General features: G+C 47.0%; 1 protein-coding gene across 1 annotated transcript in view; it reads left to right on the forward strand.

The window, feature by feature from the left end:
- The first annotated feature begins 1,787 nt into the window (after window positions 1-1,787).
- Window positions 1,788-25,066, forward strand: part of Cachd1 (cache domain containing 1) — a 230,744-nt gene continuing 207,465 nt past the window's right edge. Inside the window, exon 1 of the mRNA XM_006974048.4 lies at window positions 1,788-2,497. Within this exon, the coding sequence (XP_006974110.1) occupies window positions 2,258-2,497 (240 nt within the window). The 5' untranslated portion in view covers window positions 1,788-2,257. The remainder of the gene's footprint in view (window positions 2,498-25,066) is intronic.

Here is a 25,066-nt window from a genome sequence, read left to right on the forward strand (position 1 = left end):
CATCTCCTCACCCTACACCTGGTTCTGGAGAAACACCAGGATGCTTGGTTTTTCCTTGGGTGCTGGGGATCTGGACTCGGGTCCTCACGCTTGCACCTAGTAGGTATTTTACTGACTGAGTTCTCTCTTTATCCTAGAAGGTCAGTTCTTAATACTGAGTTCCTCTTCTTCTTCTCCTTCTTCTTCTTGTTTTTTTTTTTTGTTTGTTTGTTTTGTTTTGTTTTGTTTTGTTTTGTTTGAGTCAGGGTTTCTCTATGTAGTTTTAGTGCCTGTCCTGGATCTCGCTCTGTAGACCAGGCTGGCCTCAAAGTCACAGAGATCCGCCTGCCTCTGCCTCCCGAGTGCTGGGATTAAAGGTGTGTGCCACCACCGCCCGGCAATACTGAGTTCTTATAACCAAAGAGAAACTGGAAGACGTTACTATCAAGTAAAACAAACACTGTGGTTTCTTTCCCAGCATTGCTTCTGGTAGTTAGTCCTAGGCAAGTCCTATACCCTGCCATCTGCTGCTTTTCCACTGCTGTGAGAAGACACCACGACCAAGACAAGACAACTTATAAAAGAAAATGTTTAATTTGGGGGTGCTGACCATCATGACGGGGAACATGACAATTGGCAGGCATGTTGCTGGAGCAGTAGCTGAGAGCTCACATCTTGAGACACAAGCATGAGGCAGGGAGAGCTAATTGGGAATGGCTTTACCTCCTCCAACAAGGCCACACCTCCTAATCTTTTCCAGTCACATCAATTGGGGATCAAGTAAGTATTCAAACATGTGAGTATGAGAGCGGGGTGGGGGGGGGGGTGGGGGTGGGGCGGCATTCTCATTTAAACCACCACATCTGCCTACCCATGGCCCTAATTCCTAGATCCCTAGAAGGAGCAAATTCATAGTCTGTGGAAAAGAGAATGGATGCTTTACACACAGACACTTGGGTCCACCCTCCAGCACACACAATGCCACCCACTCCTTTCCAAATGGTGGTTCTCAGAGAGCCTGATCCAGGAGTCTGGAGCGAACAGGAAAGTTAGCCGAGCCTACCCATGCTTAGGAGAGCAGTTGGGTGCTATGGACTCCGCTTCAGCTTTTTTTTTTTTCATTTTTGCTTGTAATGGAGTCAGATGGATTTCCATAGAGAGACAGGCAGAATCCAGTGCAAAGGCCTGAAAGTAATGCTTGTATTTAAACTCTGGGTCATCGCCCATCTCTGGGTGACCTTCAGCTATTTGTTGCAACTCCCTAAGCCTCAGTGTTGGTTACCTAAAAATTCGGTAGTAAGATACTACCTCCTAGGGACGTCCTGGGATTAAAGGATAATGAGCCACACACACTGAACGTAGACCTCAGAGTACAGTGCAGGGCCCACAATAACTGCTTACAAACCAAATCCGCTGCGCCCACGAGGGCGAGCTATTGTTACTAATAACACCGAGGCAAGGGAGTTGAGGCTCCAACGGCAGTTGCCTCCTTCCCAGATCTCTGTCAGGCAAAACGCCAGAGTTCTCGAACTTAAAAGGGACTTTGGGAGGTGGGTGGGTGGAACCTGTAACGCGTGGGTCCCGAGATCCCCCTGAGTGGGCCAGGGCGTGGAGAGCGGGGAAAGGTCGGCTGGCCAGCCACGAGAAGGTCCCAGTAGTGTCCTTCCCAGGCCAGGAGGGTCCTGTGGAAGCGAGGTCCCCAACGTCCCGGATCCCCAGCGTCCCAGGGCGTCGCCCCGTGCAAGCGAGGGAGAGGAGGGGCGAGCGCGGGACTTTCCCCGCCTCCCTCCTCTTTCCATAAATCACCGCAGCCGCGGCAGCCGCGGAGCCGGGAAGTGTACGGAGCCAGAGCGCAGCGTGGTGGCACCAGACACCTCCCTTTCCCTCACCGCTTTCATTCCTTTCTCTTCTTTCACTCGGATCTTTTAAACCTCCCTCGCCTTCCTCGCCGGGAGACCGCCCCAGCCGCGCCGCCGCGCTAGCACTGGTGACGCTGCCGCCGTCTCCGGGCTGCGCCGGGACTCGGGGAAGGGAAAGCAGCGCTGCTCCGCCCGTGCTCTCAGCCGCCCCGGCCTGCGGGCGCCGCGGTCTCGGAGCCGCCGCCGCCGGGCGATGGTGGCCGCCCGCGCGCCCGCGCTGCAGCCGGGCGCCCCCTAAGTTTGCCAGCCACCGCCGCCGCGCCGCGGAGCCGGGAGCGCAGGAGACAGGAAAGTTTGGCGGGCTGCGCCTCCCTCGGCCAGCGCCCGGAGCCGGTCGGCGGGGAGTGGCCGGAGGCGGCATGGCCCGCGAGCCCAAGGAAGAGGAGACCGTGAGGCCAGCCGCTCTGGTTCGCCGCTGTCCCCGCTGCCCTGGCTGGCCTGGGGCCCCGCGGCCGCCCCTCTGGCTGCTCTGCCTAGTGGCATGCTGGATCCTGGGCGCCGTGGCCGACGCCGACTTCTCCATCCTGGACGAGGCGCAAGTGCTGGCGAGCCAGATGCGGAGGCTGGCGGCCGAGGAGCTAGGGGTGGTCACCATGCAGGTAAGCGACCCTCTCTCCGCGTCGCCTCTCTTGCAGTGCTCTCCCGATGCACAGAGCCCCCAGGGCATTGCACTGAGCGCTCTTGCAGGCTACGGGACCCCTCGTCTCCTGCAGACTCCTCCACATCGAATCCTGTCTGTCCCATGTACTCATCTGCCGCTGCCCTCCCTTGCAGAACCTTTGCCCCTCACCCACTTTCCCTAGCACAGCCCCCCCCCTCTCCTTGGCCCCGGCCCCATTATGTTTGCTAGGGATTCTCCTCTCTACCCTCATCTCCTTCCCCAGCTTGCACTGTCTTCCTTTGCAGATTTGTTTTCATCCGTCACTCCTGCAAACTCCCTTTCCCTCTTTGTGTCCCCATCCCGAGGCAGCGCGTCCCGCCTGACTCCAGGCATTCTCCAAGGCTCCCTAATCCTCCCCCTTGAAACCTCCCGGCGTCCTGGAGAACCTTGGCACAAGGGTGGGAGAGGGAGGGAAGGTAGAGTGTCCGCGGGCCGCAGGACTGCGGGGGTCCGGGCTGCCGAGCAGCCGGGGCTTGCTCTCCCTGCCCGCCGCTTTGGGGGAGGGGACGGGCTGGCCTGGCGGATCCCCGCTCTAGTCTCTGTGGGGACTCTTTTTGTTGCTTTCCACTCTTGCGGCCCTCGGTCGCGTGCAGTCCGTTGTGTAATTTTTGGATTGTGTGTACCTTTGCTGGGAGGAGGAAGGACAAGGTGAATAGGGTTTCCATTTTTCCCAGTGTTTACCGCTTCGGCCTTTCCAGGGTTGTAGATTAATTGCCTTCGGCTGATAAGAATTTCTGACGATGCTACTAAAAACCCACAGTTGTAAAAATTGCTAGACAGCAACCACCTGGAGATCCTATCGCGCCGTTATTCTCATCTTGGCGAAGAAGGCCCACTCAATTAAGAACTGATGAGATGCCATCCGGAGTACGAAACCGGCGAAACAGCCTAGTTCTCTAGACCTTGCATGTCTGCAATCATGGTGACCGGAATTGGTCTTCGAAAGACCGAAGTTTTTAGGAATGTGGTCTCAATAGGTTTCTGATTTCGAAACCTAGAGTGACCACTCCACCACCCACCGGCGAGGTGTTGTGCTTCTCTTTGGGATTCAGGTTTCTGCCGGCTTCTTTCTTTTTAAACCCTACTCCCACCCAGGCCTCCTAAGAGGTTGTTGCAGTTTGCTTAAAGCAAGTTCCATAGGTCTCCTCCACGCTAGCTTTTCTAAGGTGGTCTGATAGCTCTGCTAGGAGTGGTACATTTTCACTTATTTGCAGAAACCCGGGCCTGGCATGTAACGGAGGGAGGTTTTCTTTATTTCCACCATAACAGCTACTGTTTTGAAGTTCATCTTTCGATTACTTCCTATCACCTTGTTTAGATTCAGGCTCAGTTTTCATTTCTTCCATGTGCATTTTCTGGTTCCTGACTCCCTGACCTTCTAGGAGTTGAAAGGCTTTTCGGAGGCAATGAAAGACTTCCAGATTTGCTTTGCACTGGTGAGTGCGTTAATTTAGACCCACACAGAATTGTGTTTTCCCACAGAGGACCCCCTTTTAGCACAAGGGGTTTCATGTGTGGCAATTTGAGGCTCTGCTTTCATGATTAGGCGGCCTTTGCCACCTTCACCCCATCTCTAGGGCGGGACAAGGGATGGCAACCCCTCCCCTTCCTGTAAGCTAAAGGCTTGCCGTTTATAAGATGCTGGCGGCCGCGGTTTTACTGTTTCTCACCCTGGTCCTTGACAAAAGGTGAAATCTGATCCTGACACATTGTCATTCAGGTAGGGAGACACTTTAGACACTTCAAGAAGAAAAGCTCGGGTCAGTGGGGGTGTGTGTGTGCCCAAATGGCCCTCTATCTCTCCCAACTGGCCTCTTTCTAACACCTTTGCAACCTCATTGTAGAAAGGGACCTCCTGTGGACAGGGTTTTGTCTGGCAATATGTAAAGTGGCTTCTCTCCTCTTTTGAAAGTGAGGTGCTCACTGTATTTAAATTCCTCGTCTAGGGCTGTACTTGCTGCTGTCTTGGGGGAGATTGCAGTAAGAGTCCTTTTAATGTAGCGAGACTGCCAGCTTTGGGAGAAGTACTTATGTATAATAAATCCAATGCTAGATAGATTTCTGGCTCTTAGCACAGAGCTTGTGAACTTTGGGGTTTGTTCAGTGAATCTGAAATGAATGTGGGCCTGTTGCCTAAAATGAAGATGATGTGCCCTCTGTTCTGGAATGTGGGTTCGGTGCTTCGGGGACAAATAGCCCAAGTGGATGTTAGGTGGAGCTGCATGACTTACACACACACACACACACACACACACACACACACACACACACAAAATGGTTGAGACATCAAGGCCTTGTCCCTTTGCAGGAAGAGAGCGTCTGCTCCCCCTCCCCCCAATGAAGGGATTGACTCCTTTTATTTAACCTTGGCATTTTATGAGAAACTATCTGTAGACCTGTTAATTTTTAAGGCCAATTTCCAGACCTTCAAGTTGTTTTGCTGCTGAAATTTTCCAAAATTCTTCATTCTGAGAAATTATCAAGTGGCTTCCCGGGTGAGGCCCGCTGCTCTGCTGGAGCTCCAATGGCAGCACACCCACCCTGCTCACCCGAGCCTTTGCCGGGGGAACTCACAAAGGCAAAAACAGCCTTTCAGCGCCATGCTCTCCCATGACATGGTTCTTGTGCTTGCTCACAGAGAAGACTGAAGAGCAGTCTGTCTGACAGATTTCCCTGGAAAAGTTTTCCAACTGGGGTTACCTACTCAAGTTTTTGTTTTGATGTTTTTCATTTGTTGGTTCTTTTTTTAAAATAACAGCCCCCATTTTTTTTAGAGGATGTGATTTACACTCATCAGTTTTACTGGGAAGCTGCCACTGAATACTGCCTCCCTGGCAGCAGACATCATAGATCATGGGGAAAAATCAGAAACCTCATCACTGTCTCCTCAGGAGTCCGGTGAACTGAAGCCATCGTGCTGAGGTCTGGGGAGCAGAAAGGGATGGTGTCAGGGTGACTCGTATCTGCTTATCCTTTGTTGCAACAAGCTTTGGTTGCATGGTGTCTGTCACACCGTGGAAAGGGCCCCATGGGTGTCCCAGAGATCTGGATTCTAGAGTCGTCACTTGCTAGTTGGGTGATTTCTTCCTAAGGCCTGCAGTGTGGCTTGGATGGGACCTGACACAGGAAGGCCATCACTATGTGATGTAACACCTGTCACTATGAAGCTGTGGCTGAGAAATGTCTATGGATGTGGTAGTTTTTTAGCTCAGTGCTAGGTGTTTAGGGAATTACAAGAAGATATTCCCACATTGCCTTTTAAAGGGTTTGTTGTAGCGGGTAGCCATAATTTCACCAATAGTTTGTCTTAAACAGTTGTTCTCAACCTTGGGTTTTTTTTCCAAATGACTCCTTCATAGAAGCTCACCTAAGACCACTGGAAAACACAGATATTTACATTATGGCTCACAACAGTAGCAAATTTATAGTTATGAAGTAGCAACGAAAATAATTTTATGATTGGGGGGGGGTCTCCACAACACGAAGAACTGTAATTGGGGCGTGCAGCATTAGGAAGGTTGAGTACTGCTGGCCTTGAAGAAGAGGTACCATTGCACAGGTAAAATGTTCAGTCCCCAATGCCTGCTTGTTAGAAGGAAGGCCTCTCTACCCGGGGAGCCATTTCACCAGGTATTTTATAAGCCTACTTAACATTATATGACAATTGAGGCTTCCTAACAGCGAGGGTCTGGCTCGGGGCCAGTGTGCCCGCCTTGGTGTTAGTTCTGCTGAGCTGGGCATGCTTGGCTGTGAACTTGGCAGACACAGCAGCAGGTTGGTCAGAGGGCTGCATGCAGTATGAGGCCCAGGGAGAGAAAGAGGAGGGGCTTCCTTTCAGAAAAAAAAAAAAATACCCAAAGTGCAAGGTGGAGCTAGCTTCACATCAATTAGAGCAGCAGCCAGACACGGTGACTTCAGGAGTGGGAGGGCCTGGGCCGTCAGAGGTGTCCATTGAAAATGGCAATGCTGTAAGTAGTGAATCATAGCTCCCGGGGACAGCAAGACAGATTGCAGGGGCCACCCAAGCCACTGCTCATTTTTGGACCTCTCTAACAAATTGCGAGTAGAGACCTTCTCCTCCGAGAGGTCTTGGGTTAGACTTCGCTGATAAAAGGTGACCAAAGCCTGGCCCCCCACTCCTTACTCCTATCCTAGACTCTAAGCAAGTGACAGAAATAGACACAAGAGGAAGCAGGATGATCCCGATGGGTTGGCAGGGCCTAGAGGCCTTGAGAGGTACTGGGGAGTGCTGTAGCAGAGAGAGAGGCCACGGAACAGCCTTGCTCTGTTCCTGTGGTGATCAAGGAAGTTAGCTACTTTGGCCCCTTTGGTGGAATGTTCGCACACAGAGGCTGGCCCTGGAAGTGGGAGGAGTGGCCTCAACTGTGAGCAGATCAGCCATCCTCAGACATTGCTGATCTCTGTGCTGGCATTGGATGAGGAGGCTGGTGTAGCTCCAGCTTTTATGGGAAGGCTGGCTCTGACTCCACCTCTCCGTATAGATCCTATGTGGTATCTCATCTCTTTGGCCACCCTCACCCATCTGTGGTGATAGATGTCCTCTCAGGAGCTGGATTACAAACCAAAAGCTGATTCAGTCGGTCATACTTAGGTGAGGCTTAAATTTTTCCCTATTTTGTGTAGCATCCTAGGCATAACCTGGTTTGGAATGATTTCAATGTATATTTATGTACTAAAGACTATTTTAGAGGAAAAACACTTGCAAATGATGTGGATTGGTTTGTATGTTTGTGTGTAAAAATCTTAGTGGGAAATTTGTATATTACTTCCCTCTAGAACTGAATATTTGGAGAAGAAGAAAGCAGAACCGTTTTAGGTGACTCTGAGTTGAACTTGAACTTAAGAATGAGCCCAAGGAAAAACATATTGAATGACTTTTGCTGACTGCTGTTGTCTTAGTACTGGCTGGACTTCCTCCACACTGATGCCTGCCCTGGCTGGCCTCGCGCCTGGTGCTTGTTAGCTTCCCTGGCAGCCTGGCTTGAGTTGGGCTTGGGAAGGGGAAGGCCATGGTTTCACACTTTATAACATGTCAGTGCTATTGCTGGTTGCTGCTTGCCAAGTTGATTCCTTTAGCCTAAGTGGGTGGGTTAGGTGAGAGCCTTCCAAAACTCCGCTTTTGCTAAGGAGGTGGACTGAAATTCATTATGGGTCTTCTTGGACTCTAAGAATCTGCCGGACCTCAGGATATCATGGTGGGGGGGGGCCCCCAAGGGCAGCATTCTTGACTCAGCCACCTATTAGTTGTGTAATCTCTTCCCAGATGTTATTAAACTAGCCTGAACTCCAGTGTCTCCCCGTTTCGTGTGGTTCATAGGAGGAGATATATTTTCCAGAAAAAAAACAACAGCAGCAAAACTCCAACAAAACCAGACTGGCACAGGGCCCTGCAGAAGAGGATTCAATAAACAGAAATATAAATATGTAAAGATGGGCGAGGTCTGCTCAGTGTGAGGCTGTAACACTGAGTAAGCAGAAGCCTACAGCTCCTTCCAGAGCCAAGTGCCCATCTCATCCTCAGATACAGTGTTTCCAAGGCGGCCATGCTTCTGTTCCAGAGTTTCTTGGGTATCACGTACAGCCCTCCAGCATGCGCTGCCAAACCTCTGGGGTTTCTGAAGAAAGTACTAGATGTGCAATTTGTAGTTACTTATTTACTCTTAAACTTGTTATTGCAAAGCTGTCTTTTTTAAAAAACGTGCAAGACCAAAGGACATAATGTAAGAGCGCACACATCTCTCTCCTCCGGCTCAAGCAGCTGGTGACCACTAGTGGGTGGTCAGGCTGGTTCTGCTGCTGCCTCCACCTGCCCTTCCTTCCCCCCAGGTGATAGGCAGCAAGCCCCACATGCTGCAGTTTTGTTTGTAACGTTTCAAATCGCATTACAATTTCATTTATTGTCATCTGGCATGTTCCGTAACAGTGTTTTCTTTCTCTCGGTTTCCTGTTGTATAGAACTTTAAATAGCTGGTACTTTGGCCCAGTGACGAGCCTTCTCAATAGAAAAACCTCTGGGTCTCCCCCAGTGACATTTTGTGTCCCTTGCTTGCAGACCCATTTTCCCGCGAGGCTGTGAGGTTTCTTGTTTTCTTGTGGTTGGTATGTAGTGTAGGCACATGTGTTTTGATGTAGTGTGAACCTCATCTGCCCACTTCTGTTCCCAGAGTGATGGGGGGGGCGGGTAAGACAAGCTGTTAAGTGAGAGGCCTTTGAGGACTAAAGAGGAAGAGCTGCTCCACACACCTCTGTTTTTTCAGTAGTCTGTGACTGTGTGCCTCATTGCAGAATTGGGGGCCGAGAGATGCAGGAGTAAGGGGTGTGTCTAGCATCTTCTCCATGAGTTCCCTTCTTAGGAAGGCTAAACCTACTTTGATGGTCAAGACAGAATGGAGAGAATTGTCATGATTGTGATTTATGGCTCTTTCAGGGTTGCCACATCTAATGTTTCCGAGGTCTCTTGGGCAGAAGGAAGGAAGTGGGCTGGGTGTGGGTCAGTCAGAAGGAGAGGTGTGGGACACTAGCTGTGAGGAATTGCCAGGGCCGCAGGAGGGTTGAGCTACTGTTTCCATTCTGGTTGCCCAGAGGCAATATGGGGACACTGTCCAGGCTAGTGTCATTATATCAGGTTGTTTTTCAGGAAATGTAGAAAAGCCTTGCTTCTTAACATGATGGCAATTGGGTCAGATTAAAATAATAATAGTAAAACAGTGTGGGCCAAGACAAACACATCTGCAGGCAAGATTGAGACAGAGGCCACACTCTGGTTAGTAGTGTCTGGGTTAGAATTACCAGTGGGTTCTGGGTGATAAAGGCAGTGCTGTGTGCAGGTTATGGGGAAGAAGCCTCCCTTCCTTCCTTCCTTCCTTCCTTCCTTCCTTCCTTCCTTCCTTCCTTCCTTCCTTCCTTCCTTCCTTTTTAGATTCATTTATGTTTATGTCTGCATCACATTTGTGTGTGGGTACCACTGGAAGCCAGAAGAGGGCATTGGAGCCCTTGTAGCTGGAGTTACAGTTGTGACATGGGTTCTGGGAACTGAACTTGAGTTATCTGTAAGAGCAACAAGTATTTCCAGCCCTGCTGGAAGAGAATCTCTGGGTAGTTACAAAGCAGAACTTTTTGATGAAGCAAGGATTACCTTGAGAGAGGGGCTTCTTGTCGTTATAGAAACTTCAAATACTTAGTGTTTCTTTTGTGCCAGGCACTCTATTAGACTTGCGATATCAGTTAATTTACAAAGTGACACAATCCTAAGAGGTGTTCTGGATGTTCGAAGAAAGGGTGTCAGGGATGTTTACTTGTCTGATGAGGAAAGGGTCTAGCCTGGAACAAATGGAAGTTGTGTAGTCAAAGAGTGGCCTTCCCAGAAAGCTCCTGTTGAAAAATGAAAAGATGGCGTTAGGGTTTGAAGTGTGGGATAGAATGGGCAAGGAGGCAGAGGTCAAGTTGTGGGGACCCCCTAGGATCTTTTTACCACTCAAGACTTCCTTTCTGGCAGGTGCCAACATACCTCACTCCCACTAGCTTGAATGAGAAAGGAACCTATTGCCTTTGCAGTTGAGTCTCTAGGCTAGATCTTCCTGCAGAGATTACATAACAGCCTAAAGGATGTGCCTAGTACCTTCCGCCTCCCAGTGCGCATCTGCCTAAGTGGGGCCTCCTGCTTTTTCAACATAGCTGGCAGCATCTTACCCACTGGTTGGGTGCCAGTTGCTTCATGTGCCTGAACCCCTTGGGTTGGAGGGTGTGCTCTGGGGAAAGGAGCTAGAATCTTGAGCAAGCCTAGACCTTAAGAAACTCTGCTAAGAGGTTTAAGACTCAAACTGTGATGGCCAGCACCACCTGCCAGGGCCTGCTCCATTCCTGTTTCCCATATCCCCGGGTCCAGTTCAAGGAGAGCCTGCTTCTTTCCAGAAGAGCAGTACAGAACCAGATGCAATAGCCTCACCCTCTGTGCTGGCCTGTTGCCCACACTGTCTGATCATTGGGTACCAAGGCTGAGAGGGTCCAATAGAGTGCTCTTATGTGTAAGTGACTTGTTCCCTGGAAGCTACAGACCAGACCAGATTTTCCTAGTGATGTGTTGTAGCTGTAGGTTCTAGTCTCAGTCTTGGGTCTTTCTGATCACTGGGATATCTCATGACCTGATACTGTGGGAGTGCCTCGAATTGGGAGAGGAAGCTTGAGTCAACCCCAAACATTCCTCCTTTGGAAGCTGGTTAGCTCCTTTACGGTTGAGATCATGAAGGTGATGGTTTAGCGTGATGCTGGTTAGATGAGTTTAAGTTATTACTTAGTACTTAAAAGTCAGCGAGCCACTGAAGGAAGTTCCGAGATGCTGAGACTTACAGAATGCTAGATGCTGATTGAAGGGGCAAATGTGATTGATTACTTGCTGCTTACCATTGTGAACTGTTACTACTAAATTAACTATTCAAAGGAGAAAGTGGGACTGGGCACAGGGCTCAGGGGCAGAGCCGTCATCCTGCCTTCATGAGGGCCTCAGTTTAATCCCCAGCACTGAACAAATAAACCAACAAAACATAAATACAGTAACAAAAGGCAAAGCATTGGGAAAAGGTTAGGGGAAGAGCAGCTTTGGTCCTTTAGTGTTTGTTTATATAAGAGCCGCAGAAGGAAATGTCACCTGTCATTTCAGACAAAGTTCTGTTTTGAAATTGAATTAAAGGACTTAGATCTTTTCCCTAGTTACTTGGATTCTGAAGTCCCTTCGTTTGTTTTAGTGGACACTGCAGTATTTCTCTGGAGGAGTTTGACTCAGTGATGACACACTGTAAATGACATTTGTTATTGGAACATTCTTTTTAACACTGCTTTCTTTTTCTGAGTCCAAAGATAAGAGTCCTCCTTAAACTTCCCACAGTCAAAATTGCAGTTTGAAAGCTCCCATCTCCAAATACCCAATGGGTCAGACTGCAAAGTGGCTTATGGTCCCTGTTTCTCTAGGTATACATACTTTGTGGTAATTGCAGAGTAGAAGCCCATGCCCTACCTTCTTATCTCATCCTCAATAGTGTTTGGGTTCTCTTCCAGCCAGAACCATTTTTTAGAAGGCACAGAGCCCAAGACTACAGCCCCTTTTGTCCTTGACTTCCTTTGGATTTTAAAAAATATAGTCTATATTATTTTTGCATGGACTATTTTAAAAGATACTTCGAGGCTCTGGTGAAAGGACAGTTTTAAAAAAAAATCAGCAAGCCGGTGAGAATGAATCTGAATTTTTAATTAGGCTTTGAGTTGTTGCTTCAAAGTGTGGAGACATCATTAGGGATGTAAGTCTTGTTGCATTAGCAGAGACTGACATGTTACTTCAAACACACAGAGTGCAGCTGTCCTGTGCAGATAAAAGTTGCCAAGTGTGGAATAGCAAGGTGGATCGGTAGATAATTAGCTGTCCCACATTACCGCAGTGTGGAAGAAGCCTGCCAGTCACAGGCAGGAAGGGAGGAATTATTAGCAGGAGAAAATCCAAGTGTGGAATAAAGCAATTTGGAATCTCTTCAGCTGTGGTAGACCTGATAAGACCCATCCTGGGAAGCAAAACAGACTGGCTCCACTGTCTGATGGCCAACATTTTCTTTATTTCCTCCCTCCCTCCCTCCCTCCACCCTCCCTCACTCCCTCCCTTCACTCCTTCCTTTACCCAAGAATGGCCAGAAGTAACAATCCACAAATATATTGATTGATTCATCGATCTGCTCCAACTCCATTCCTGATATAATTAGTTTAAATAGTCCTTATAGTTTCATGTCACTGTGTTGAGTTAAAAACATCACTGAGAAGCCATAACACCTAGGCAGTTACTGGCTGTGGATAACTGAGAAATAAGCATCTGATTGGCTGTATTGTCTCTTTGTTGTAAATGTGCAGTATTTATAAACTGTCTCGTGATACTCGTATGTCTGTTAGAGGTGGGGTTGTGTGTTTTAAATATCTCACTTCCCCTCACCCCCTAATCATTGAATATCAAAAGCATAGCAGGTCCATCTTACTGACCCTCAGTCCTCACTAATGCATCTGAGCGCCTTGGGCTGCTGTCTGCCTGGTGCCTCTGCAGGACACTGGCCTTCTGTCCCTGTGCTGGTTGCTTTCACTGTCTTCTGTCTAAGGTGCTTGACAGAGGAAGTGCGGGATTGGGTCAGATGCCCTCATCAGCTCTTCTCTGGGTGAGAGGCCCGTGCTGCTACTGGAGGGAGTGTCTGTGTGCGTTCTGTGGGTTCTTCTGTCCCTTCCCCAGAGACCATCAGGAAAAAACCCCTGGAAACCCAAGGAATTTTTGGAGGGAGACAGTTGGTTTCAGTGTTCTCCAGTAATGGGAAGAAATGGTGACCGTTCTTGAGGCTTAGGCAAGACTAAGCTGTATGCTGATTGTAAACCCCCAACACCTGGCATGGGTGTTTGACATTTGAAATTTCTGGGGTTGATGTAAATGCAGATGGCCATAAAAGCAGGGTGTTGTAGCCCAGGCCTGAAATCCTAGCACTCAGGAGGAGGAGAGGTGGATCAAGAGTTCTAGGTTATCCTTGGCTACATGGTGAGTTCGAGGCCAGCATAGACCATATCTCCAAGATATTATTATTATTATTATTAATAAACTAAAAACAGATGTGGAGTTTGTATTTGCATACCCCTCTCTCAGATATTAAAGTTAGATAAGACTGGTAAACAGTCACAGTGTGGCGAGGGGGGGTGCTGGAGAGCGAGCACCAGGAGGAAAGAGGCAGACTTACTGATCCCGAGAGTCTTAGCGAGGTTGGCACTGCCCGCGACCTACCTGGAGGACTCAAGAAACGAAGTCCAAACTGCAAGAATTGCCCAGGGGTTTTAAATGGTAGATTTTGTATCCTTCTAATAGTTACTGTTCTACATCAGCTCCTCCCATTGTGTTTAGTATGTCAGTTGCATTAGCCATTCTAGACTTACTGGGAAATCAAAAAAGATTGAAAATGCCTCAGAAATATCAGTGACTCAGAACAATGCCCAGTACATAAATTTCAAGAGTATTAGTGGGATTTGATGTTCGGCTTATTCATGGTGGAGAAAGCTGGGCTATATTTAAGAGTAGGAAAACTTGAAATTACTGTGTATTTGGAACTCCTTCCTCACAAGGTTAGAATTCACTAGGTAATTAATTTATGAAATGTTTCCTGAACACATTCTGTGTGCCAGTATGCTATTTCCCTTTTCACTTCTTACAGGCAAGCATTGTGTTGGTCACAGCTGTGTTTCTTGGCCTTGTTTACTGATGGTGCCTGTTAGAGAGGTGAGTGTGTGGGGTGAGGTGACAGACTCTTAAATTTGGAGAAAATCCATGGCAGGCCACTTGTTTCTTTCTTCCAGAGTAAACAATCCCTGCGGCTTCCAGGAAATATAATACAAATGTGGCCACATTGTTCTTAGGCTAGAATTAACAAAGCAAAACATCATTCCGTATATAATTATTTTCTTATTAAAATGAAAAGCGTCCAGGATCACCCCTGACTGTGGTAATAGAATCCTGCCATAGTGACTCAGATGTACTTCCACCCCCCGTCCCACCTACCCTTAGTTTTAGACTTACATATACTGAAATGTGTTCTTTCTTGAGGGAGGCTCTCACTGTGTAGCTCAGGCTGGCCGAGGCTGGGGAATCGTCCTGACTCAGCCTCCTAGTGCTGGGATTACATGTGCTCTTTATAGAGGATGATACTTTTCACTTTTTACTGTAGCTTTGATGGTTTACAACAGAATCTTTTTTTTTTTTTTTTTTTTTTTTTTTTTGGTTTTTCGAGACAGGGTTTCTCTGTGTAGCTTTGCGCCTTTCCTGGAGCTCACTTGGTAGCCCAGGCTGGCCTCGAACTCACAGAGATCCGCCTGGCTCTGCCTCCCGAGTGCTGGGATTAAAGGTGTGCGCCACCACCGCCCGGCTACAACAGAATCTTTGTGTGGATATTAAGCATTCAATTTTATTTTATTTTTTAATTATAATACAAATATATGTAAGGCATTTTATTTTTATAACTAAAAGTAAAATTTTGATTTTATTTTTATAATTAAAATTTTTATTTTATTATTATACTGCACGCTTCTCTTATCATTTACACTTTTTTTTAAACGTTGATTTAGTTTTTACACTTTTTTTTTTAAACATTGATTTAGTAGGGGTGGGGCATTCTGGTGTCATAGCATGAGTGTAGAAGTCAGATGTTTCTCTCCTTTCATGATGTGGGTCCCAGGGATGGAACTCAGGTTTTCAGGTTTGATCGAAAATGCCTTTACCCAATGAGTCACATCACCAACTCCAGGTACCTGTTTCTTTTTTCTTTAGAGTGTTTGTGTGTTCATTCAGATATGCTTTTTATTCTTTCCATACATGCCGCTTCTACTGCTGCAGGTGGAGTGTTTTTAAGTGACACTGTTCTCCCAGGAAACTTCCTTTCATTATTTAAAAATGCGATGACATCCAGGATTAGAGAGAATGAGTGTTAACTGGGATACATATACAGTCTTCATCAGAGAGTTGTGAATTTTACACTCCTTATCTGATCAAGACAGCATTGCTTAGGATTAAAGGTTACCTGGTCCTGTGTAGGTCCTTAGGTTGTGTGAGTCAGCCAGTCTGTTCACGGTCTGCGGTTCAGCTCTGGGCGTGTATCAGCACACTTTTAAGGATTCTAGGAACTAGGCAGAGCAGAGGCCCTGCCTTGGAGGGACCTATATCCCTTAAAGGGAAAAGTCAACATTTAAACATGCAGAGCTAAAGAAAGACAATGAATCAATGAGACTGACCACTTCGTGTGCAGATAGGGCCAGTTAAGATAGCATTCACAAACAGCCCCTTGGGTGTTGATGAACAATAACTGGAGAATTTGTGCAATTGTGTGAAGTGAGTGAGGGCCTAGGGATCTTCAGAGCTAGGGCTCAAGGAAGGCATTGAACCAGGATGGGAATGGGCGTCAATGGGAGGCAACTGCCTCTCTATGGAGGTCCTTGTCTGGACTTTGTCCTGGCTGGAATGGGGAGCCAGGAAGGTTTGAGGCACACGATTATTCAACTGACTTTTGCTTTAGAATCATTTTGCCTGACTGGTTCATCTTGCCTTACTATTTTGACTTTCCCAACCTCTGGTTGTTGATGTAAGCTCAGGCTGTAATAAAATGAATCCAGTAATTACAGGCCTCCAGAGGTTACACCCTTCTGAAGAGGGTCCCTCTTCCCTGCTCACTAAAAAATGCCCCAGCGAACTCCTGCTGGACACACTGGAGTTCTGTTTACATCAACATATCCCCGTCATGCTGGGTATGGTGGTGCATGCCTTTAACTCCAGCACTCAGGAAGAGGCAGGAGGATCTCTGTGAGTTCAAGGCTAGCCTGGTCTACAAAATGAATTCCAGGCAAGCCAGGGCCACATAGTGAGACTGTGTCTCAAAAACCAAAAAGTAGCTGGGTGGTGGTGGTGCATGCTTTTAATCCCAACACTCTGGGAGGCAGAGGCAGGTGGATCTCTGTGAGTTTGAGGCCAGCCTGGTCTAGAAAGCAGATGGCAGGATAGCCAGGACTGTTACACAGAGAAACCTTGTCTTGAAACATCACATACACACACACACACACACACACACACACACACACACACACACACACACAAATAGTAAACAAAAAAATGTACCTACCAGGACCTGTCTTGGAGCTGATCTCTTAGAACTGAGTAGATTCAATGCACATTTTGAGATTGCTGTACAATCCATTCATTTGGGCAAAAGGCAGGGATCCACGTGTCCACTTCAATGACCATTGCCAACCTTCCAGGGGGCAGTAAAATGAGGAAAAGTTCTGATCATTTTTGACTAGCATCTTAGTTATCCTGGATTTATTTTTTATCTTTATGAGTGCTAGATATGGTAGTGCCCCACACCTGTAATCCATCCTAGCCGTGGGTAGGCTGAGTCAAGAGGATCGTGAGTTCCAGGCCAGCTTAGAGTCCATTGTGAGTTACAGGTCATTCTGGACCACATGGACCCCGTTCCTCCAGCATCTCTCTAGTTTCATTGATCAGAGATGGCTCTGACTTCGCAAGATTCAAGTTACCATGCTTTGACTTAACAGCTTTTCAACTTTAAGGTAGGGTTGGGGATTTAGCTCAGTGGTAGAGAGCTTGCCTAGCAAGCACAAGGCCCTGGGTTCGATCCTCAGCTCAAAAAAAAAAAGGGATTCAACTTCAAGGTGGTGCAAAGTGATGCGCATTCAGTGGAAATCCTGTGTCTTTTCAAATTGCAGCACCTTGCATTCTTGATGTATGGGAGGATCCTTTCCAGCCATGCTGGGTAGCAGCTGTGAGCCTCAGCTATAAGGGAATCCAGTATGGACCCACACTGGGTGTTGGGTTGTATGAAAACTTCATTGTAGTATTTTTTGTGTCACATCCCATCGTGTTGACAAAACACTCTTACCCAGCTGTGTGTGCATGGCCAAGAACCTGTTCGTTCACACTATCATGAAGTTGGTTTTTTAGCCCAATTACATACTAAAAATATTCTGAGACTTTTTTTAAAGAATGAAGTACTAAGACTATTTTTGATATTGTGTTTCCCACTAATGATAGATTTATTGGGATATAACTCATGTGTCAGTTGGTGAACATCTCTATTTCTCATGCACCTGTTGAGAAATCTCAGGGACGCATAGATGGTGCTGATTCAGCATGAGGGCTTGGGAAGTTTAATCCATTTTGCCTTTGGAAGAATCCCAGGTCAGTGGTAACAATGCTTCATTTCATATATTAGGATATAAGTTTAACTTTTTTGTGTGATGTGTTTGTGCTTTGGAATTGCTAAGGCATTTGTGTTTTATAAATATTGTCACAGATGTAGTAACCATGTAATACATCTTGTAGATGAATATGTTTTTAAACATCAAGTGGCACACATTTTTATAATTTGTGATTTGCCAGTTTCCACTTTTTGACCAGTCTCTTTTCCCATCTCTACTTTCTTACTTGGCTGTGTCTATGTCATGATTATATTAGAAAAGTTATAAATAGAATTATAACTTTAAGGTGTGGGCTTCAGTCTGCAGTAATTCACTGAGCTATCAAAACTAAATCATAATTAGTGTGTATTCAAATGAACATAAGCACAAATGTAACAAGTTATTTTTGAGAAGTTTACAAGGTAACTGGTATCTGCTTCAAACACTCGGGATTCATTGTATGAAGAATCTCATTCTGACATAGCAAATTATTATCAAGGAGATAACGTGTGAGAATTATCTTTTATAAGTTTATCTTCACCCACCCACGCCCTGCCCGCTCCAAATTTGCCTTCTATCTGATGTGAGTTAAGACTGATTATTTTAGGACCATGGTGAATGTCTTGTTTAATTTTGACTCGGTGTCTTGGTCATAAATTGTTGAAGCTGCATTGCTGTTCTTCAAAATCTGTAATGAACGGGCATGTGCGAAGTCTGCTGAGAAGACTGTTGTCACCCCATCATTTTTCCTTTCAGCACACCAACATGTTCCTAAACTCAGCCGAACAGTATGCCGCAATCAGTGAGCCGAGCCATAGCGCTCCTGGGCTGTGGGCCGGGGATTGTAAGACCTACAACCTAAGCCTGTGCGGGGTTAGCCTTGCATTTGAGGGTGATCCCCACACATCCTCCTGTAGACTTTAAGTCACCTCTAGATTACCAATAATACACAACACAATGTGGTTTTACTGCATTGTTTAGGGAATAGTGGTGAGGAAAAAAAAAATTCTGTACACGTTCAATACAGAGGCTGGTTTTCCCAATATATTCTATCCTCATTTGGTTGACCCCAAAGGTGTGGAGCCTGCAGACAGGGCTGACCGTATCTCCCATTGCATTAGAATTTGATCTTTTGAGGTTGGCTCTCTCAGTTATAAGATTTAAAAATATATAGATATTGTACTGTTATTATCACATGAGAATTCTAAATGTTTTTCTCCACACAGCATTCACATTACTACATGTTTCCTTGCAAAATCTTAAATTCTTGTATTGAATCAAATTAGCTAGGAAAAACTAAGTAAATAATGAAGTAAGTAATGCTTCGTTGAATATGTATTTAATGTCTGCATCTAGCCAAGAAGTAGCTGGGAGCATTGAAGTAGAATGGTTGATCAAATACAGCCTGGTTTCCGCTTGGGCCTGGGCACACATTCTTCTGAGGTTAGTTGGTAAGCAAGCTGGGAACAGCAGGGATCAAGGGTCAGTTCAGGGAAATTATTTGTATGCAAAGCTTAAGTCTCTGGCTTCATGGATGTGAATGGGTCATGTGCCTTGGAGGACCAATTCTGGGGGATTAACTCTTTCAGAGGAGGCTGCTGCTGTAAGCTGTATTTCTTAGTTCAGGCGTCTTCAGATGACTCACAAGTGGCCTGTAAACAATTACTGTGCCGGGTTCTTCCTCCGAGCGTCTTATAAACCCTCACTTGGTTTCTTATTTCCTTTAGAGCTGAGCTGCCTGCCATTTTCTTGAGACTACCTCTCCTCTGCTCCTTCACCCCCGCCCTGCCAGGAAGGCTGACCTGGCAGCTTTGTGGCTGTGCTTTTGAAGGCATGAGGCCTGCGAGCCAAAAGCCAGAGTTCAGTCATTCAGAGGGCTTCCCCGGTGAAGCAGGCCCAGTGTGTAGCACTCCGGCTTGTAAAGCTCATTCTTTTTTTTTTTAACTGCCCACAACAATCAGCTCTTTATTTCTACATAATTTGATAGTAATAAACAATAAATAAAATACTGATTCTCATCACTTGCTTCTGCTCACAGTTTCTTGACCAATTCTTCATTTTACATTCCAAACGTGTGCCGCATCCAGAACAATGGCGCGTTTGTAAACATCACAGCTACTGACTTTGGACATTCTCCTGCAGCCACCAATGGGCTTTTTACTGGCAACTGTCCTCTTGGTGGCTTGTTTACATCACTTTCCATGACAAGTTTTTGGAAAACATTTGTTCAAGCATCTTCAAGAGACAGGTTTTGTGGCACCTGGAAGAGCCCGAGGACAGGCCGGGTTCCCGAGGACAGGCCGGGTTCCGCAGCCCGGGGCCTCCGCTGCCCGCCATGCTGTATGAGCAGCTCTCGGTCCGAGGCGCTGCGCAGAAAGGCAAAGCTCATTCTTAAGTCAGCTTTCGGAGACATTCAGAAGCTATGACAGCAGATTTTGTTCTCAAAACAACTCACAAAAGCCAGGAGAGAGAACCTTGGATTTTAATCCAAGCTTTCTCACTGTCCCTAGGAACCTCAGGCTCCTTGTTCTAAAAATTGGGCAAGCCCAGGCATGGCGGCACATATCTGTAATCCCAGTGCTATGGAGGCCGAGGCAGGAGGATCAGAAGTTGTGAAGGGAGTTGGAGGTGGGACTGAAGAAATGGCACAGCAATTAAGAGAAAGTACTGTTCTTCTAAAGGACCTGAGTTCTGTTCCTAGAATCCACACTGGGCGGCTCACAACTGCCTGTGACTCTGCTACCCCCAGGAGGCCTCTGGCCTCCTAAGGTACCTGCATACTCATGCACATACCCACACAGAAACACACACCACACACACACAATTAGAAATGAAAAATACATTTTTTAAAGTTGTGATTGTTAATTTTTGATTGTTAACTTGACAGGTTCTGGAATCATCTAGTATACAAATATCTGGGCCTGTCTGTGAGGGAATTTCTAAATTGGTTTCATTATGGTAGGAAGATGCACATTAAATGCATATGGCAGCCATGGGCCAGAGTTTGTAAAAATGGAGACAATGGGCCAAGCACCAGAACCCATCCGGGTCTACTTCCTGATAGTGAATGTGTCATCCCCCTGCTGTCGTGCCGTTCTGGCCATGATGGACTGTACCTTTAAATGGTGAGTCTGAGGAAGTCCTTCCTGAAGTGGCCCTTGTCAAGTTATAGAATGAGAAAAGTAACTGAGACAGAAGCATCGTCCCAGTAGTGGGGTTGTTGCCACAGTAAACCTGACCATGTGGTTCTTAGGACGCAGAGCTGATATCTGGGGGGATTGTGGAAGAATTTGGGACTTGGGGCTAGAGAAGCCCCAGAACACTGTGAAAGCGCTTGCTGAGCCATTCTGATGGGAATGTGGAAGAATGGAGACACGCAGTGGGAAGGCCTCGCTCAGGAGGCTTCAGAAGATCCTTCCAGGGACGGAGGCCATCATGTCACATTCTGGCACAGAACCTGGTCACATTTTGCCTATATCCTGTGAGCTTGAGTAAGGCTGGATTTAATAGTAAGGGACTAATTTGTTTGGAGAAACCTCAAGACGGAATTGCACTCTGGCTGCCTCATCGTGACTGCTCACAGCTCTGATCCAGGCCTACAGCGAGAGAGTGGCAAGCAGAGCAAAGGGGTATGAAAAGTATACAGTTTGGAAAAGAAAATCGCTCGAGTGGATTTAAAGATACAGATAAGGCAGATGGGAAAAGGAGCTGCAGTTACTGAAGGGATTAGCCTTATTCAAGAGACACCTAGTGTTCTTCACTGGGACAAATAGAAAAGGTCCCATAAGGGCCAGACTCCACCCATCCAAGGCTCCAGCTTATAAAAAATGCAAATTCATTTGAGAAGATTCTGAACTGGATTCCCTGCTTGAAAACAACTCTCAAAGAAACGTGTGCAGATTCAACCACCAAGGCATCCAGAAGCCATTATAACTGTGTGGTCCAAGGGGGCTACATTACGTCTCAGGCTGACAGCAAAACTTAGCATGACTCATGTGGCACCCATTTTATAGGCATGAAAGATGTAAGACTGAAAGGTCATGGAGACTTGCACGAAGATTCCAGAGAGCTAGTAAAACCAGGAGATGTGTGGCGGGCTCAGAGTTTCTGCAAGGAGGGCCTGACTGGCCATTGTGTGGATCTAATCCAGATCCCAGAATGTTGGACATGCCAGGACCATGGGATATACACTGAGGACAGTTGCAGGAATGAGATGGAGTGTGAGCAAGGGAAAAAGTGAAGTGTGCTGCAGTCGGCAGAGCTGGAAGGATGATGCTATCCAAACCCTTTGGGGCCCAGAGGAGTCCATCACGACCCTGAGATGCCAGCCATGGAACTACGGGGCTTGGCCTTTGTCCTCCTGGCTTTCTTTCTTGTTTTGGTTCCATTTTACTTGCTCTTCGTCTAGTCTTCTCATTAGAGTGAGACCGTTGACTTTGTGCCAGTATTTTCTCTAAGCATGTAGCTTGTTTTTGTTTTAAATGGACGTTTAGTTAAAAGCTTGCTTTGTGTCTCAGAAGAGAATTTGGTCTTTGGACTTTTAAATAGTGTTGGGACTGCTAAAGATTCTGGGGAGTTTTAGACACGGACTATGCATTTTTGTATTTGAGATGAAAATGAAACTTTTAAGAGGCAAGGGTAGAATATTTTATTAAAAATTTTTTTTAGCATTTATTTTGTGAGTATGTGTCTGTGTGCTCGTGTGCATGCATGTGCTGCAGAACATGTATGGAGGTAAGAAGACAACTTGGGAGTTGTTTTTCTCTCCTACCATGTGGGCTGCTGGGATTAAACTCAAGTCATCAGCTTTGCCAGCAAGGCCCTTCACCTGCAGGACCATCTTGCTAAACCCAACGTTGAGAAGTGGGTGGACTTGTCTTGATTGCCAGCTCAATAGAGTTAAAAGTCCCTGGAAGTATTCCTTTGTATGTGTTTATGAGCATGTTTCCAGAGAGGTGTAACTGGAGAAGAGAGGCCCACCCTTAATGGGGGCAGGGGTCCTGGACTGCTAGAAAGGAGAAGTGAGCTGAGCATCATGGGCATTCCTCTCTCTCTCATTCCTGCTTGGAGATGCAGTATAACCAGCTCGTTCACAGCTCCAACCACCATGCCTTCCCTGCCGCGATGGACTTTATCCTCACCCTGCGGGCCACAACCAACGCTTCCCTTCCAAGTGACCTCTGCCAAGGATTTTGACACAACACCAGGAAGAGCCATAATACTCAAGTTCACGGCCTGACTGGGCTCTGTTTTGTGAGAGACGGTCTTAAAAAATGAAGGCTGGGAGTCAAGGAATATACCCCCGGGCAGTGTAGGGCTACACGAGCAGGTTTATGAGAATGCCGAATCTGGTCCGTGTGCTAGAAGTCTCCGTAAAGTGCAAGCCTCATTTTCCTGTGCAGGCAGGTGTGCTGGGTTTTCAGAAATTCAGTGTCCTGCCCCACGTTGCTTACAGATCTTGGGAAGTATCCTGGGCGTTGTTGCTAAGAAACAAGCAGGAGAGAGCCTGGTGTTGAGGGGCCGGGAAGGGGAGTTTTATAACCCGCCAGTACCCTTACTGTGCCTTCCGATTCACACTAAGTACTAGCCAGTTGTCACAGAACTTGGACGTGGCTCAACGGACCCGTGCTGGCTGCCAAATGTCACTTCCCAATGGCCTTGCCCTTAGACACAGACCACCCCACCTCAGCCTCTGCCCACTGGTTTCCTCTACTTTCTGCTTAGCCTCAGTCCATCGGTGACGAATAACTATTAGGAGACATTTTTGTCTGGCACTCAGCAATTTCGGAGGGGGCGGGAGGTACGTTTCAAACCCTTGAAGGACAAAAACAACCCTCTCCCTGGTCCCACAGGTCTGACTGGGCCTGGCTTCCTCTTGAAATGTCTCCCTGTGATGTTATGACTTAAACTACGGAGGGCCCTTTGATCCAAGCCCAGAATTTGTTGGCCACAGGGTTTTTGTTAATAGAAAACACTCACGCACCTCTAGGGGGAAGAAATTAAAGCACATACTTCCTCCTGGCTGACCTCTGAACTCTTGCCATTTACTTCAAACGCTGGCTAGGGGAGAAGAAGGCTAAATTAGTGATCTGTGAGAGCACCCTCTCCAGTCAGCCTGATCTCCAACCTGTTGGCTCCTCCAGCCAATGCGTTTCCACGTCGTGGTGTGTGGTTCCTGGGGAGCCTGAGGGGAGCCACCGTTCTTGGTGGAAGGTACTGTGTTCCATGTAGTGAGATTCGACCTTCTTTGTCTTTTAGGAACTGTGACAGAGTAGTTGAGCCTTGCCAGTTACTCAGTTTCCTTATCTGTGAAATGGGGACTTACCCCACCTCAAAGGGTAGAAGTGAAAAGCACAGGAAAGAATGTGGATTCATTATGCGGCCCTAGAGGTAGCTACGTGGCTTAAGTTGTCACACGTGCTTGATGACAAAAGGCGATACACAGCTGCATAACATCTGCAAGCCCAGCACTCCAGAGGCAAGAGCACAGTGGAGGCAGGACAATTGGCTGGAAACTCAGGGCTTAAATGGAGGATACTCTCAGTGATCGAGACTAGATGCTCTGCACGTGAATGCCGTGGTCCTTCTATCTAGTGGACTACTGAGGTGGCTCCGCTGTTTTTTAAGGACTTATCTAGGGGGCCTATCGAGGTGGCTCAGCCACCACTGCCTGCTCTTTCAGAGGTCCTAGGTTCTATTCTCAGCACCCACATGGTGGCTTACAGATGTTTATAACCCCAGCCCCAGGGGATCACATGCCGCCTTCCAGCCTCTGAGGGCACCAGGAATGCATATGATGCACAAACCTACACGTGGACACAACACCCATGCCTGCAAAATGAGTAACTTTTTTTTTTTAATTTTTATTTAACAGTGTGACCTCTTTTGTGTTAGGATCATAGCCCGTGTGCTTCACTTGATTTCCCTGAAAAACTTTAATTTGAAACTCTGCTAAATCTCTTGTAAGTTAAAAAGTTTGTGTGTGTAGGGGGATGTAGACATTTAAAACAAAAGATGAAAAAAAAATTGTTTTTTCCATCTAGTAGCATCATGCAATTGGTGGGGTGTTGAAGATAGTTTACTAATATTTTTTAGTGAAAGCCCACTAGCACTCTTTGTCGCTTAAGAACAAGAATTTGTTTTACTAACTTCAGCACAGTCTAAGGAAGGAAAGCCTGTATCCAGCTACCATGGGCCTGGATATGGCCCCAGCCATTGCAGAACAAGTCTCTGGTCTTAGGTGTCCCCCTTCCTCCTTCCAGCCTTGGCCTATGTATGTGTCCATTAATGGGCAGGGGTATGTTCTGCAGTTCAACTTGACCTCATTCATCACACCCTCCCAGAAGTGCCCAGGCTACTCTGTACCAACTTCATGCTAAGCAACAGTGGACTGCCTCTTATTGAGAACTACTGCCCTGGGGCTGGTCTCCATATCTGTAGAGTAACTTTAGATATAAAGGCAACATCTGCTGCTGCCTTCCTGAGCACATTGTCTACTTACCCCTAGCAGAAACGCATCCTCTAGCCCATTTTATTTAGCGTGGCTTGGTGCTGGGAAGCCATGGAAGGCAGTGTAAGGAGAGGGAAGTCATGGGTTTGTTCTTGGCTTCATCATGACATTACCTTCTCTAGACAGTCTACAGACAGTTGCCTCTGACTTTCCTCCCAAGTTCAGCTTGGATGCTGTCAATGTGTGACCATTTGGAACTCTGGAGTTGCCCAAAGATCCTCTGTAATTGAGACA

This window comes from Peromyscus maniculatus, chromosome 2 (assembly GCF_049852395.1).
Source record: "Peromyscus maniculatus bairdii isolate BWxNUB_F1_BW_parent chromosome 2, HU_Pman_BW_mat_3.1, whole genome shotgun sequence".
In the NCBI taxonomy this organism is placed as follows: domain Eukaryota; kingdom Metazoa; phylum Chordata; class Mammalia; order Rodentia; family Cricetidae; genus Peromyscus; species Peromyscus maniculatus.